Genomic DNA, 15,604 nt, shown 5'->3' with positions numbered 1-15,604 from the left:
TTTATCTGTGGTAAAAGTTGTGTTATTTGGGGTAAGTGTTTAAAATGTTTTTTATTGTGTGTGTGTGTGTGTGTGTGTGTGTGTGTGTGTGTGTGTGTGTGTGTGTGTGTGTGTGTGTGTGTGTGTGTGTGTTATGAGAGAAAAAGTTAATTTTTTACAACTTACCTGTTTTACTGACTTTTGCTGACAGGCTTCCCCAGGAATCAGAGACCTTTTTTGTTTTAATCATGAAACAACTCAAAAGAAAAAAAAAAGTGTCAGTCTTTGCCACCACACCAGGCTGTGAAAGTGCCTCAGCTGCAGGTAGGTGACTCTGCTGTGGCCAAAATTGGTTCCTTGGACCATTCATCTTTTTCCTTAGGTTCCACTGTTGTAGTCCCTACAGCCACCATGGAACAGGGTTAGACATGTCCTCTGCAGCTGTTGGAGTGCCCTTAGCAGGCAAGGGAGAGCCAGTCATGTCAGTTCTGGGAGAAGGGGCAGATGATGACATTCTCTGTAGCTTAAAAGCTGTGCCCATGGATGTTTTTGCCCACAAAAGTGGATCTGTTTCTAGAGAAATTCCTCTCAAAAAGAAACATATACTTAAACGTCAGTCTTCTCCTGGCTCATTTATTCTGGTATGGCACAATTTACAAGGCTAGCTCAGGGTTTAGTGTATTCTCTTGACCCTTCCATTATGGCAGTTTTTGGTAAAAGAAAAAGGGATTCCTCATTTTCTGAAATGATTCAAGAGTTTGAACCTCAAAATTAATCTGAAGACACAGATTAAATGTTGTCTTCACAGATTTTTGACTCAGATTCTGAGGAGAGTGTGCCTTCGACCAGTACTTTTGAAGGAATCTGTTTCTCTGAAACTATTTCCCAAATGAATCAGTTGTCTCAGTCCCTCAGGAAGTATTATGGTTTGTTACAACTGGAATTTTCAGAGCTTCCTCTTGTTCCTCCTGTTCTCTCTGCTTTGGAATATGTTTTTGACACAGCCTACAATTTCCCTGATATCCATTCCACTGTCCCCAAGAAAGCAGATAGGACTTTATACACTGTCTTGTTTTTTTAAGTTTTTTATACATTCATCCCAGATCAGACCCAGCAGCTACTGCTTTTGTGAATCCAGCTGCTGCCAAACATTTGGTTAATACTAACCCCTCTCCTCCTAACAAGGATAGGAATCCTTTTTATAGATTTAGGGGAAAGTATATTCTTCTGCGACACTTCTTTTTAGAATTCTCAGCTGTAACCTCATATGCTGTAGTTCATGTTGTCTCTTGTGAGACTATGAGGAATATTTGGCATCTGTTCCCTCTTGTAAGTAGAAATGTGCTTTGTGTAACTTAGTTGCTTCTGTGTCTGACTACCTACTATTTGAAATGTACATATGATTCTGATGATGCCACATCCAAGGCTGCTGCCACTGAAACTGTTATGTACATGTTTATCTGGCTGTGTTCTTAAAACCTCCTGTAGAATGTCAAAAATTACATTTTAAATTCTTCCTTTGATAAAGATCCATTTTTTGACCATCTGCTGCAGAGGTAATTAACAAGGAAAGCTAACTGAAGGAATGTCTCAGATTTTTAAAAGCCTCCATGTCCAAGTTTTATAAGGGATTCAGTGCTCCCTCTACGTCTTTCTTTAAAAAGCGACATAAATAATCCCAGCAACCTGCCAGTAAGCAGACATTTAAAATTTAGTGGCAGAAAGGTTCCAAAAAGAAAGGAGGAACCTCCCAGAACAAAGGACATTCTAGTAAGTCTGAATGACTGTATGAAGGACTTCCAGCACCTCTTCTGCCTTGGAGGTCCCTTACTTCTTCCAGAAAGCCTGAACCTCCATTTCTCTCTTTGGTAACTGATAGTTTTGAGAGTACTTCATCAAGGTTACAGATAGCAGTGGGAGTCTCTCTCCTTCCTTTTTGTAGGATTCTCTTCATCGGCCAGAGCAGACTCTTCTTTTCCTTTCTATCATTCATCATATGCTTGCTTTCCCTCCTCTTCAGTTAGGGGAAGGGTTTTATTCCAAGATGTTGAAGAAAGATTCTTGCAGATCAGTTCTGGATCTTTCCTTTCTAATTTGTTTGTGGTAGTGTCCAAGTTCAAAATGCTGTCTCTTCACGACTTTTTACCCCTTGTACCCAATTTCCTACCTAAATCTCTCTCTCTATCATCTTAAATCCTCCTTCACCATCTCCTCACTTAACAGCACTCTTATCTCATCTGAACCTCACACTAAGGTCCTTGGAGTAATTATCAATGACCAACTTAAATTTGACCTCCATGTATACCACTGTGTAAAGAAAAACTGTATAGGAACTAAAAATTCCTTACCCCCAACTCCAGAATCTTTCTCACCCAGGCTTATCTTCTTCCTAACCTCTTCTACTTTTTTCAAATCCTTACTAACTTACAGTCCTCTCTGCCAAACATGAAACCATACACAATAAAGTTGCCAGATTCGCAGCCAATCTGCCACCAAAATCTCACCACTGTCTTGCACATCATACTCTTAGCTGGTTAGAATTTCTGAACCAACTCTTATATACACAGTTTCTCAACACCCATGCCATCCTAATAAAACCCACCTCCTGCCCTAACATCTCTTCACTTGTCTCTCTATGTAACCTACCTTGCTCCATCAGAAGCTCTGACCAATTTCTCCTACAGATCCGCAAGCCAAAAAAATCTTTGAGACAAAACCTCTTTACTTAACTTCCTGCTCTATCTTGGAATAAGCTTCCCATGGCCCTCAGATATATTATCAATTTTCATGACTTCAAGATAGCTCTGAGAAATTACCTAAAAAGTGTCTGGATTTGTCAGTACAATCATTGCACTTCACATCCTTCTCTGTTCTATTTTAGCTATCATCCATCTCTCTTCTCTCCCCTGTTAATCTCTTACTCCTAAACATTTGCCTCTTGCTTCTTCTTTCTTCTACTCTTATTTTCCATCAGACTGTAACTCACCAGACTAACTTCTATAACTTCCTTTTTAGGCATATACCTTAATTCTCCTTTTTTTCTAACCTGGCTCTTATCCACCTTCTCTATACCCACCTCCCATTTGAATTGCCTCTCTTACTAAATTTTCCCTTACTTGAGCATCTATGTTCATCTATTTGACCTTATTTTATGTTAACTTTTATTGTGTTTTTTACATATTTTTTAGTATAATTCTGTACTGAGTATTTATTAGTAGCTTGTTATTTTTCCTTTTACTAGTTTTACCTGCACTGCATATGTATTTCTTGCTTAATTTGTACTGTGAATATTCTGTTGTACACTTTGTGTTGCAGAGGTTTTCTCCCCGGGCTTCCACTGAAAAAAGGATGAAAACTCAGTCAGACTATCCTAGTCAACAAATGTCAAATAAATAAATAAATATCTAAATTTTAGCTTGTAGTGACCTTAGATTTAAAATATGCATGTCATCACATTCATACAGATTCAGATTTCAGATAGTTCTTAAAGTTTTCTGATGTCTGTGTCACATTATCAGTTCTCTGCATTACCCTTTAGTCTATCTACTGCTCCAAAGTTATTCCCAGTGTCTAACTGCTGCAGTGGCTAACTGCAGACTGCAAGGTATTCATATTTTCTAATTTAGATGATTTGTTATCTTTGGAGATTCTTATTCAAAATGTGAGGCATCTCTCAGTTGAGTAAGGAATCTTTTAGACAGGCTGGCATTCCAAGAGAACTTTTGGCTGACTCCATCTCACAAGATTATTTTCCCTGGGTGTTTCTTGGACACCTCAGTTCAAGCAGCTTTTGTTCCACAGGGAAAAAAAATAGCTCTGTATTTAGATATGTTCCTGAGTTTTTCCACTCAGGCTACCTTGTCAGCAAAGGAATTCATCAGGATTCTGGGTCTCATGGCATCTATGATACTCATGATACCTCTTACAAGACTCCACATGGGAAAAATCCAGGAGTACCTGAAACTGTTATGGGTCCTAGCATCAACATCCCCTTAAATTTTGGATTCTAGTTTTGGGGTTTGTGAAAAGGGAGATTTTGTGGGGGAGACACCAAATTTCTAAGAATCCAGGTCTCCCAGTCTCCCTTCATGCTTCAGCACAGTCACAACAGACACCTCAGACTTTGTTTGAGGAGCAGTGTTTATGGGACTAAAAGTGCAGGGTCTTTGGAACAAATCAGGCCAAAACACTTAAACATAAAACAGACATTAGCTCTTGTAAATGCTGTCATCTATCTCAGCCATCTGTGGTACCTGGGACTTGTACAAGTGTTCAAAGACTGCAGCATAGTGATGTGGTCCATAAACAAGCAAAGGGTAACCATAACTTACCCTCTGTGCAGACTAGCCACGGTAGCCTGGGATATAGCTTTTCAGTACAATGGCACTCTATAGAGGTCTTCTGTACCATTAGAGCAAAACTGTGTGGTAGACACAATGGAAACTGAATCAGAGAGTCTTCCAAGAATTGATCCATCTGTGGAGAACACCTCAGATAGATCTATTTGCCTGTGCTCCTAATAATCAGTTGATTAAATTTTGTTCTAGAACTCAATGCAAGAATGCCTGGAAGACAGATGTATTTTCTTTTCCTGTATGCTTTTCTACCCTTTCAAGTTATATCCAGGGTCACTCTGAAGATTCAGAAGGATTCTCCAAAGATCATTGTCGTGACTCAGTTTTGTTCCAGTCAACAGTGGTTCTCTTTTCTTTTTGAAATGACCAGAGGTAATTACCACAAGCATTCTTACAGCCTGGAATTACTTGTACAAAACCGGGGGTGTTTGATACATCCTGAGCCCAAACAACTTCAGCTGAACTGCCCGGATGACAGAATTTTAATACCTTTTAAGCATTTTTTTGAGGACATGAAGCAGGTATTAATGGAGGCAAAAAAGCCTGCTACTAGAAAATCATAAATTAGTAAATGGAAAAGGTTTTCTAGCTGGTGCCAAGAAAAGAACCAGCCTCCATTAAGAGCTAGTGTTGCTATGATTCTACAATATTTGTGTGAGTTATCCTATGCCCTGTCTTACATCTCAGCCAGTGCTCATTTGTTGGCCATTTCAGCATGTCTACCCAAATGAGCCCACTCTTTTCAGTGCAATCTCATGTGGAAATCTTTTGAAAGGGGTGTGCATAAGAAAAAGGGACAGCCTGTGTCAAAACAGAATATTTCCGAATGGCTGTCTCTTATTACCTTCTGTTATAGCCACCACAACGAAACAATTCCAGGCAGGATCAAGGCTTATGCTACCAAGTCCTTGGCTTCATCTGTGGCGCTTTGGAATGGGTTGGATTTTCAAAGTATTCTAGAAGCAGCAACTTGGTCCTCTGTGCAAACTTTTGCAAAGCATTATAAACTAGATTCATTTTCAGGTCTAGGACAGACTTAGTGTGGCCATTCTCCAAGGGCTGCTGGACCCTCATCCTTCCTCTTCCAAACACATTAAGCTATTATAATCTGCTCTTACAGATTAAGCAACTGCAGCAGTGATCCATATGAAGAACATAGTCTGGTTGTGTAAGTAAACTTACCATAACAGTAGGTATTCAAATAATCACTGCTATGCAGCCCCTCCTTCCCTCCATCTTCCTTATTACTGAATGTTTTTCATGGCAGAGTGTAGTTTTTTATTGCTTTTATTGTTACATTCCAACCGTATCGTCCTAGGGCTTTAGCCTCCTTCTGTCTGTTGGAATGAAAGTAGTGAAGTGTTGGCACCCAAACTTGACTTTTAGTCATTTCAGCTCAAGCTGACTAAAGGTTTGGGCACATGGAAGGTGCCCTGAAAAATTCCGGAAAGTGTCCAGCTGTTATATCATTAGGAGGATATAACCCACGTAGTTTAAGCTGCTGCAGCAGTGATAATTCACATATGGTAAGTTTACTTACACAACTGTACTTCTTGATTTGTCCGTCTGCTACACAGATACTCAAACAGTTTGATGAAACAGTCAAATTGATTCAGGGGATTACTAATATTTGTTGCCATCCTTTTCTAAAACTACAGAAGCATCTAGGTCTTTTTTTTTTTCAAAAAGAAAAACAAGCAATGTCAACAGGATTCTGGTTCTGGAAAGCAGGATTCTATGACTGTTGTAGTATCCCCCAATCTGTCCCAGAGACAGGTTCTCAGTCTTCCCCTTTGACATCAGATTGTATCAGACAAGTGGATTTTGAGAGCAGTTCAGGCGGGTAACAGATGGCATTGGGAAAACATTCCTCCTTTTTGAGGTATTCCTCCTAATCCTCCAAACCAGGCAAACATTTTAAGATGTATGCTTGCCCTGAGGGTCATTCAGTTAGAGGTTTTATTCAAGAGCATTTCTGGTGCAGAAGAATGATGCTTTCTAGAGACCAGTTCTCAACCTTCCTTTCTGAAGTTGTTTGTAAAAGAACCAAAGTTCAAAATGTTGACATTTCAGCTTCCGATACCAATCATTCCTTTTTTGAGTTTTTTGGTAACTATAGAACTGAAAGATGTTTATCATCATATTCCCATTGTCACAGACTTCAGAGGTTTCCTCAGGCTTTCTGTGTCTGGGTCACATTATTAGATGTTCTTTGTAGTCACTGTTGCAGTACAAATTATTGGGTCTTCCTGCCATGCAGAAGCTAGTGACCACCCATTTCCCAGAGCCTTTTTTATTATTATTAGTTGACAGACTTCCGAGGACCAAATCTGGACATCAGGGTATAAGAGTGGCATCTTTCAGCACCATTTTCAGTTCTTTCCAGCCATGCAGTCTGATGCTCTTCTCCATTTTATCTAATGTTCACAGACTACTGTTGGCTAGTTTGCCCAGAGTTCTTGCAACCTGCTTTTAGATAAGTACCCCATTGGGGAATTCTTTTTCTAATTAATGTTTAAGAAGGTCAACAACTGCTTGAAGTGTGGGAAGCAAATTCTGCATAAAGATTCCTATTCTTTTTGTTTGTTCCATTTTGGACTTCAGTATGACATTCTTAGTTGGCAGGATTGTGCTAGGATTTGCACTAGAACACTTAAGAGTAGGACCAATGTCCTTGCAGCCCACATAGAGTCCTTGGACTGAGCTCCACGTTGCCACAACGTCAGCTGGTTCCGTACCCTAGAAACAAAAAGATAAGAAAATGAAGGAGAAGGAAGTTGTGGATGACAGAAATCCTTCCATGTCTGCAGTCAGGTCGGCCAATGACACAGGTGAAGTGCCGTTGCTGTCCCCTAGTATGATGACCACTAAGCCCAAGCCCTCTGACTTGACCCTTCAGGAGGCTGCCATGACAAGAGGTGACACTAATATGACTATCTCCACATGATGTCATTTGGGTTTTGATGTTTGAGTGGTAGTAACTGAGGGAGAGGAGTGTACTTCTTCAGTAGTCATGCACAAAGAAATTTCAGGGAAACAACAGGGGTTGTGGCTGTCAGCCCGCATACTCACTAACTCTTGGACTCCCAAACCAACAAGACCAGTTTGCTTACCCCAGCCTATACTGTCCCAGTCTTCAGCTGCATAAGCATAGGACCTGCTTAAACTGGCCCAGGTGTTCAGCTTTGATGAAGTCCAGAGAACCCAACCAGAAACAAGTGTCTGTTTCAGAAGGTTCCCCTGGTAAAAGAAGGACTCAGATTCTTCAGAATCTGAAGATGAAGAGATTTCCTGTGCTGTATACCTACCTCCCCCTTCTTTACCTGACTCAGATGACACCCGCTCCTCTGCTTCTCCCCCTGAGGATTTATCCTTTGTGGATACGTTGCACAAGATGAAAAAGCCATTTAATTGGGAGACAATTAGCAAAGTATTATAAACTAGATTCATTTTCAGGTCTAGGACAGGCTTGGTGTGACCATTCTACAAGGGCTGCTGGACCCTCATCCATCCTCTTCCAGTCACATTAAACTATTATATTAGAGAGCTTCTAAGCTTGCCATCTCCCAGACCATTAGCTATGCCAACAGTTCAAGTAGTACTGATGATGTCTTTCAGGACATCTCTGTCTACATCCTGACTCCCTTCTACTTGCCCCCAGAAAGCCAGATCATTTTAATAGAGTGCTTGACAACCACAAACACCTTTACAAGAACCCATAGACAGATCCCTCAGTAGTGTCTACTGAATTCACCAAGGGTGCCTTAAGGGTGCAGCCAGACACGCTATGCCTAAAAACAGAGAAATCAGATTGTTAGGTAGATTTGTTAGAAAGACCTTCACTTCTGCTACCCGGGCTATGAAGGTTCTTAACTGTTAATTTCACATGTTAAAGTACTTGGAGTCCTTACAAGAACAAATCATTGCTAAAGCAGAAGGCATTGCAGACAAGAACCTAGAGAGAGAAATGCAGGAGTCAGCTAGATCACTACAGGTGTCCAGACATTCATTGAAATGTGGCTATTATGCATTGGATGCATCATGTACGGCAACTGCTATGAGTCCTGTAACTTGTGGATACACCTGACTGAGGACTCAGCCTTTCTCAGACCAACTGATGGCAGAAGTCCTGGATGGCTCACTGGATAAGGAGTTCCTTGTTGGTCCCCCTGTGGAGAAAGTCTTTGATGAATTGGACTAAAAAAGGGAAACAAAATCTAAAGAAAAGGAATTACCCCTGTAAATCTTGGCTGCTGCCTTTTAACTAAGTGCCTATCTCCAGTGATAGCTCATTGTAGAGTGCATGACATTCACATATTTAATTATTTAGGTGACTTATTATCTTTGCAGTGTTGTTTTCAGGTGCCAGAAGTCCCTTACTTGGGTTACAAATCTTCTCACCCTGGTTCTTCAGATCAGTAGTCAAAAATTCTCTTTAATTGCTTTTCATAGGATAGTCTTTCTAAGATATCTTCTGGTGCTTCCATGTTAAAGGCATTCCTGATGCTGGAGAAAGTGGACTTGTGTCTGGAAATTTTTCAGTTTCATACCCCACCTACCACACAGTTTCAGGTTTTAGCCAGATAATAGTATCTCAAGGTCCTGGGGCTTATGGCTTCTATGATTATCTTGATTTCTCTTGCAGGTTGCACATGAAAAAAATCCAATGATTCTTATAGACTGTTTGGACCCAACTTCTCACCCACTACATTTTCAGATGCCCATATTAAGTTTTGTGAAGAGAGAGCTTCTTTGGTGGAGAGATCAGATTTCTTTGAATCCATACCTTCCATACTGTCTTCCATCCCCTGGTCAGACTGTAACAAGAGATGCATAGGATTTTGCTTTGGGAGTTATATCAGTGGGGTAAAAGTGTAGAGTCTTTGGAAAAAAGAGACAAGCTGAAGCACATAAATGTAAAAGACATATTAGCTGTGATCCATGTTGTAGAATCTCTTCATCATCTGTGTTGCACAGGATTTCTTAAAGTGATCACAAGCAACACCACAGTGGTGTAATTAACAAACAAGGGGCACCAAATCTTAACCTATCTGCTGACTGGCTGTGGTTGCTTGGTAGGTTGCAAATCAGCATTGATTAACCGCACCCCAACCTTCCTACTTTCTGTCAGAGCAAAATTTAGTGGCAGAAAAGCTCTCCAGAACCAGTACAGATGTTTACAGATTGAACAAGAGGGTCTTGCAGCAATTGATCCAGTTGTGGGGAATTCCTCAAGTAGATATGTTTACCTCCTTTCAAACAGACAGTTGAACAAGTTCTTCTCTATAATTCCTTGCAATTTTGCCTGGAAGACAGATGCCTTTTCATTTGCTTGAATGGGAATATTCATTTATGTATTTCCACGCTTTCCACTGATATCTAGGTTGATTCTGAAAGCTCAGAACCATTGTCCAAAGATCATTGTGGTGACTGCTTTCTGGACCAGGAGCAGTGGTTCTTTCTTCTTATGGAGTTAGCCAAGGGCAGTTATCACAAGCTTCCTCACACAATGGATTTATTCACACAAGATGGGAGAACGTGCTACACCCCAGTCTGAAATAACTTCAGATGACTGCTTAGATGATTAAATTTTGATAACTTTTTGGGACCTTGTTTCAGAGGACATGTAACAAGTACTAAAGGAGGCAAGAGAGCCTGCTACTAGGACATTTTACATTGCTAAATGTAAAAGGCTTACTAGTTGGTACCATAATAACAACCAAGGTCAATTAAGAGATACTGTACCACTGGTTCTTCAATATTGTATGAGTTACTGTCCTCTGGTCTTTCCTATTCCTTTATCAAAGTTCATCTGTCAGTCATTTCAGGATATCTGCCCATGGATTCTCCCCTTTCTTCTCACTCTTTGTTCAGGCATTTCTGGAAAGGGGTTTTGAATGTTAGATCACCAAGAGAACAAGTGGCACCTACTTGGAATCTTAACTTTGCACAGGAAAAGTTCTCTGTCTCCCTTTGCACCAGTTCATGAGGCTGATTTGCAGTTCATGACATGCTAAATCAGTTTCAGGCAGGGTCAAGCCACATTCTACTAGAGCCCTGTCTTCTTCAATGGCATAGTGGGAAGGGGAGGACTCTAGAAGCATTCTGGGGCAGCTGCCTGGTCCTCTGTGCATGGTTTTACAAGGCATTACAAACTGGATACCTTTTGGTTGCAAGAAAGTTCTGAAGGGCTTTGGCACATAGACTGTTAACTCACCCCCTTAGAGATCCAACTACAGAAGCCTGGGTTCACGTATAGGAGAAAGCAAAGACTATGGAAGACTGGCCAGCTATTATATCCTTGATAGAGTATAACCTAAGTAGCTAAGGCTACTGCAGCAGTGATTGCAGTAAGTGCAGCTTACGCAACTGTACTTTCTCCCTTCTTTTGAAACTGGCCAAGGGCAATTACCACAAGCTTCCTCACCCAAGACAGGGGTCGTTTGATACATCCCAGTCTGTAATCTGTACAACTGACTGCCTGGATGATGGAATTTTGATAAAGTTTAGGCATTTTTTCTGAGGATTTGCAACAGGTTAAAAACCTGCTACTACAAAGTTATATTTGTCTAAGTCATCTAAGTGAAAAGATTTTCTAGTTGGTGCCATTCCAAGGACCAAGGCCGTTTTTAGGCTCACCTGGCTCTGATTCTTATTTGGGTTAGTTATTGTCACCTGAAATTCCTTAATCTATCAAGATTCATCTGATGGTCATTTCTACTTCTCTGCCCTTGGATTCCTCCTCCTTCTTCCTATTCCCAAGTCAAGCAATTTCTGAAAGGATTTTTGCATATCTGTGCACCAAGAAGGCAGGTGGCTTCTCCTTGGGATCTGAATTTTGTACTTGAGAAGCTTACTTTTTTCCATTTGAACCAGCTCATCAGGCTGACTTGACATTCTTAAAATGGAAGACTGTTTGCTCATTGCTCTGACTTCACTAGAAGAGTATCTGAGTTATAAGCTCTTATAGTGTGTCAACCGTACCTTGTTTTCCACAAAGGCAGGGTTTCTTTAAGAACTAATCCTTCTTTTGTACCTAAAGTTGTCTCAGAGTTTACCTTGAGCTAGTCTGTTAATATCCCTCCCTAGGAGTTATTAATATTCCCAGTAAAAAAAGAACTGTGGTTGTGATGCAGTGTTATTAGCTGCAATGATGACTTCTGCTATATTTGTCTGTTGCTGGTAACTACATCATTAAGGCAGAGGCACCCCCCAATGTAGTCTCCAACATACAGTAGACACACTGTAACAAACACACACACACACACATGCATGCATTAAAGACCCTGTATCTGTCCCTGAATATGTACAGACATTAGAGTTACACATCCTGTTCTGTGCCCCAGTAACCATACTGTTAAAGTGTCATTAAGGCACAATCAATATTTATCCCTGGTGTCCAGTGCCCCCCCCCCCTCCGGTCCCATTCTGATAAAGTGCCAATAAGGCATGAAGCGACATCTCTGGTGTCTAGTGTTCCCCTCATCCCCAGTCTCCATACTGGTAAAGTACTGATGTTCTTCATCCCACATTGCTGCAGTCCTAACACTTGGGTAGTCCGCTGTCCCTCGGTCGGCCCGAATATCAGAGTATAAGGCTGACGTCGGTCAAGGCGCATTTGACTGACATCAGAACGTCAGGGTACAAATGCGCATGACCGACGCCATATCCTCAGTCTTTTTTGCCGCATGGTCCGATGCAGAAGCAGTGTTGCAAGTGCTGTTCGGCGTTCTGAAATTTTTCGAATTCGGAGTTTCAGACCGAAGTCAGAGTTGGTTAAGTACCCCGTTGGGGAATATTTTGGTTTTTTCTTGCCTCAGTGGTTTACCGGATGTCAGAAAAAGTGAATAACTGTATTTCTTGTGGGAAACAGATACCGCATAGGGATTACCATAATTTGTGTATACCTTGTTTAGGACCTGAGCACGACGTTGTTGGATGCCGCTTTTGTGCTAGGTTTAATAAACGCACTATAAAGCGGAGGTTGGATTGTGCAAGGTTGGTCTTTGGGAAGCGGTGCAATTACAAAATGCCGTTGGATGCTCCGACGCCGGCTTCCTCAAAGAAGCGCAAGGACAAGGCAGTTAAACCTAGGTTAGAGGAGTCGTCCGAACCGGACGCCGGTTCTTTAGAGGCGTCAGTGGAACCGGTGGTTCCGACGGAGGCCTCTCTGGAGTCCCAGGGAGAAACTTTGATTTTACAGGATGTGGCCTCCCAGGAGGCAGGGCAGGCTGTAGGGGCTTCTCAAGTAACTGTACTCCCCTCCCTTCCTAAGGGGTCTAGGCCCTCTTTCTGCTTCCAAGGCTTCTCCTAGAGGCAGGTCTAGTTTAGCTTCTGTGGGGCTCACTCCCAGTTCTTCAGGTGCTGTGCCCAAGAAGCACATGCTCAAAATGGCAGAGGATTTAATTACTTTAATTAGAGGCTCTATGCCCCCTCCTGATAAGAGGCCTAGGATGGAACCTGTGTTGGGGGATTATGAGCAGGCTTCGGATGTGTCTGAGTCTTCGGCTGAAGACTTGCAGGAGTATTCTCATTATTCTGATTCTGATGTGGATGATTCTACTCCTTCTGCTTCTCCTCCTGAGGATTTTTCTTTTTCAGAGACCCTTCACTCCATGAGGGAGCATTTTAAATGGGAAGGCCAGGATTTCTCTGATTCCAGGAAAAGGCTTAGGGAATTTTTGTTTTTACCCAAGCATAGGCCTTTAGCTATACCTCCTGTTCTGACTGTGGTGGAAGATGTGTTGGTAGAGGCTTCTCTTAATCCGGATTCTTTGCCTCCTGCTCCTGTTAAACCAGATAGGTATTACAGGGTGCCTGAAGCTCATAAGTATCTTTTTAAGAGTCCTAGGGCGGACCCAGAAACTATTAGCCAGGGGCCTAAGGGTGTTAAGGCTTCTGTTGTCAAGAATCCGGTTCCTGCAGATAAAGAGGCCAGGGCCTTGGATAGATGGGGAAAGAAAGTTTATACTTCTTCCACTCTAGCCATGAGAGCTTTGAATTGCCAGTTTCACATGTTGAAATATCAAAATTATCTCCTTTCTCAGTTGAAATCTAAGGTTGATGCTCTGGCGGAAGGTATTGACTGTAAAGAGTTACAAGATTTAGTGCATGTTTCTGAACAGGTGGGTAAGCATTCTTTGCAATGTGGCTTTGATGCTGTACAGGCCTCGTCTAGGGTGGCTGCCACTGGGTCAGTTCTTCGCAGGCATGCCTGGCTGAGGGATCAAAATTTATCTGACCATGTTAAAACTAGGATTTTGGATGCACCTTTGCAATCTGATGTCTTGTTTGGTTCTCCTGTTGAAGCAGTTTTAAAGAAAATGGAAGACAAGGCTAAGTCTATGCAGACTGTTAAAGATTTTTTGCAGGTTCAGCCTCTAAAGTTTAGTAGAAATTGGCCTACTAAAGGGTGGACGTATCCTTCTTATGATTTCCAGTCTAGGGGTAGATCTAGACGTGGCAGGGGCAGAGGTCAGGGCTCTTTCAGGCCTAGAACAGGGAGTTCTCCTGCACAGTCTTCGAGTGAGGGCAGGGGTCAGTCCTTTCGTAAGCAGACCCAATGACCTACCTTTTCAGCTGCCAGAACCTTCTCGCCTGGCAGCACCTTTGGGAGGAAGGTTGGCACTTTTCAAAGAAAATTGGAGTTTAATTACCCAAGACAAATGGGTACTGGATATCATACATCACGGTTACAGGTTTTATTTCCATACCTTGCCTCCTTTCAAAGGCATGCCAGACATTCCTCCTCAACAAAGAATAGAGGCTCACAAGCAAATTTCACTGTTACTCCAAATAGGGGCCATACAGCCGGTTCCTATGCCAGAAAGGGGCCTAGGATTTTATTCTCGCCTGTTCCTAGTACCAAAGAAGGGGAACACGTGGAGGCCAATTTTGGATTTATCTATCCTCAACACTTATCTGGACATTCCCAAGTTCAAAATGTTGACGTTGCAGCAGCTTTTACCTCTGCTGGGCAAAGATCATTGGATGGTAACTTTGGATCTCAAGGAGGCTTACCTTCATGTTCCTATCAGACTAAGTTGCAGGAAGTATCTGCGTTTTCAAGCTGGGACTTCTCACTATCAGTTCTCTGCATTGCCCTTTGGCTTATCTACTGCGCCCAGAGTGTTCACGAAAGTTCTGGCTCCAGTGATAGCTTTCTTCAGGCTAAAAGGAATACAGATTTATCCTTATTTGGACGACTGCCTGATTCTGGCTCAAGGGAAGGAAGAGCTTCTTCATCATTTGGAATATGTGATAGCAGTGCTAAGATGCCTGGGGTATTCTGTGAACGAAATAAAGTCCAGTCTAGTACCCTCACAGGACATGTGCTTTCTGGGTGTGAGACTGAATACAGCATCCCAGATGGCCTTTTTAACTCCGGACAAACAAAAGAGTCTATCCCTTTACTTCCATCAGCTATCTCATCAGTCCGGGCTGACTGCAAGGACAGTCCTTCAAGCCTTAGGGTTCATGGCATCTTGTATTCTGGTGCTTCCCAATGCCAAACTGCATATGAGGAAGCTACAATGGTATCTCAAAAATGTATGGACACAGCACTGCCAGGATCTGGACACTGTCATTCAAATAATACCTTGCATTCAAAAGGAATTTTTGTGGTGGGCTCAGGAATGTCACCTAAACAAGGGACTCTCTGTGACCCGGCCAGAGGCGAGTCAGATTTTAACGACAGATGCCTCAGACATAGCTTGGGGAGCTCATCTAAATGGAAAGTGGATACAAGACAAGTGGCCTGCCAGACTACAGCATCTACATATCAACATGAAGGAGATGTTAGCAGTCCAGTTTGCATTAATAGCTTTCAAGGATTTACTTCTTCCAGGGCAGGTGTTGATTCTAACAGACAACACAACTGTCATGTGGTACATCAACAAGCAAGGGGAACACATTCTTATCCTCTATGCAGGCAAGCAATGATTTTGTGGGAGACTGCTCTCAGTTTACAACTAAGTCTTCAGGCAAGGTTTCTGCCGGAGCACAGAACTCCTTAGCAGATGTGTTAAGCAGACAAATCATGGATCCCCACGAGTGGAAACTGGATCTTCATGTATTTCAGAAATTGACAGTGTCCTGGGGAACTCCAGACATAGATCTGTTCGCTTCTCCACTAAACCACCAGCTGCCAAAGTTTTGCACAAAGGTTTCATCCCACAGCTTGGAAAGTGGATGCTCTTTCTTTCAGTTGGAAAAATCTTCATGTGTATGCCTTTCCACCTCTGCCTCTCCTCCCAAGGGTACTTCTGAAG

General features: G+C 42.1%; 1 protein-coding gene across 1 annotated transcript in view; it reads left to right on the top strand.

The window, feature by feature from the left end:
* KCNQ3 (potassium voltage-gated channel subfamily Q member 3) overlaps positions 1-15,604 on the top strand; it is a 1,103,931-nt gene that overhangs the window by 513,084 nt on the left and 575,243 nt on the right. The window contains exon 9 of the mRNA XM_044066246.1: positions 4,112-4,116. Within this exon, the coding sequence (XP_043922181.1) occupies positions 4,112-4,116 (5 nt within the window). The remainder of the gene's footprint in view (positions 1-4,111; positions 4,117-15,604) is intronic.

Source organism: Protopterus annectens, chromosome 3.part1, assembly GCF_019279795.1.
Source record: "Protopterus annectens isolate FY-2018-M chromosome 3.part1, PAN1.0, whole genome shotgun sequence".
NCBI lineage: Eukaryota > Metazoa > Chordata > Ceratodontiformes > Protopteridae > Protopterus > Protopterus annectens.
The sequence above is the reverse complement of the archived record's forward strand: the minus strand, read 5'-3'. Positions and strand labels throughout refer to the sequence as shown.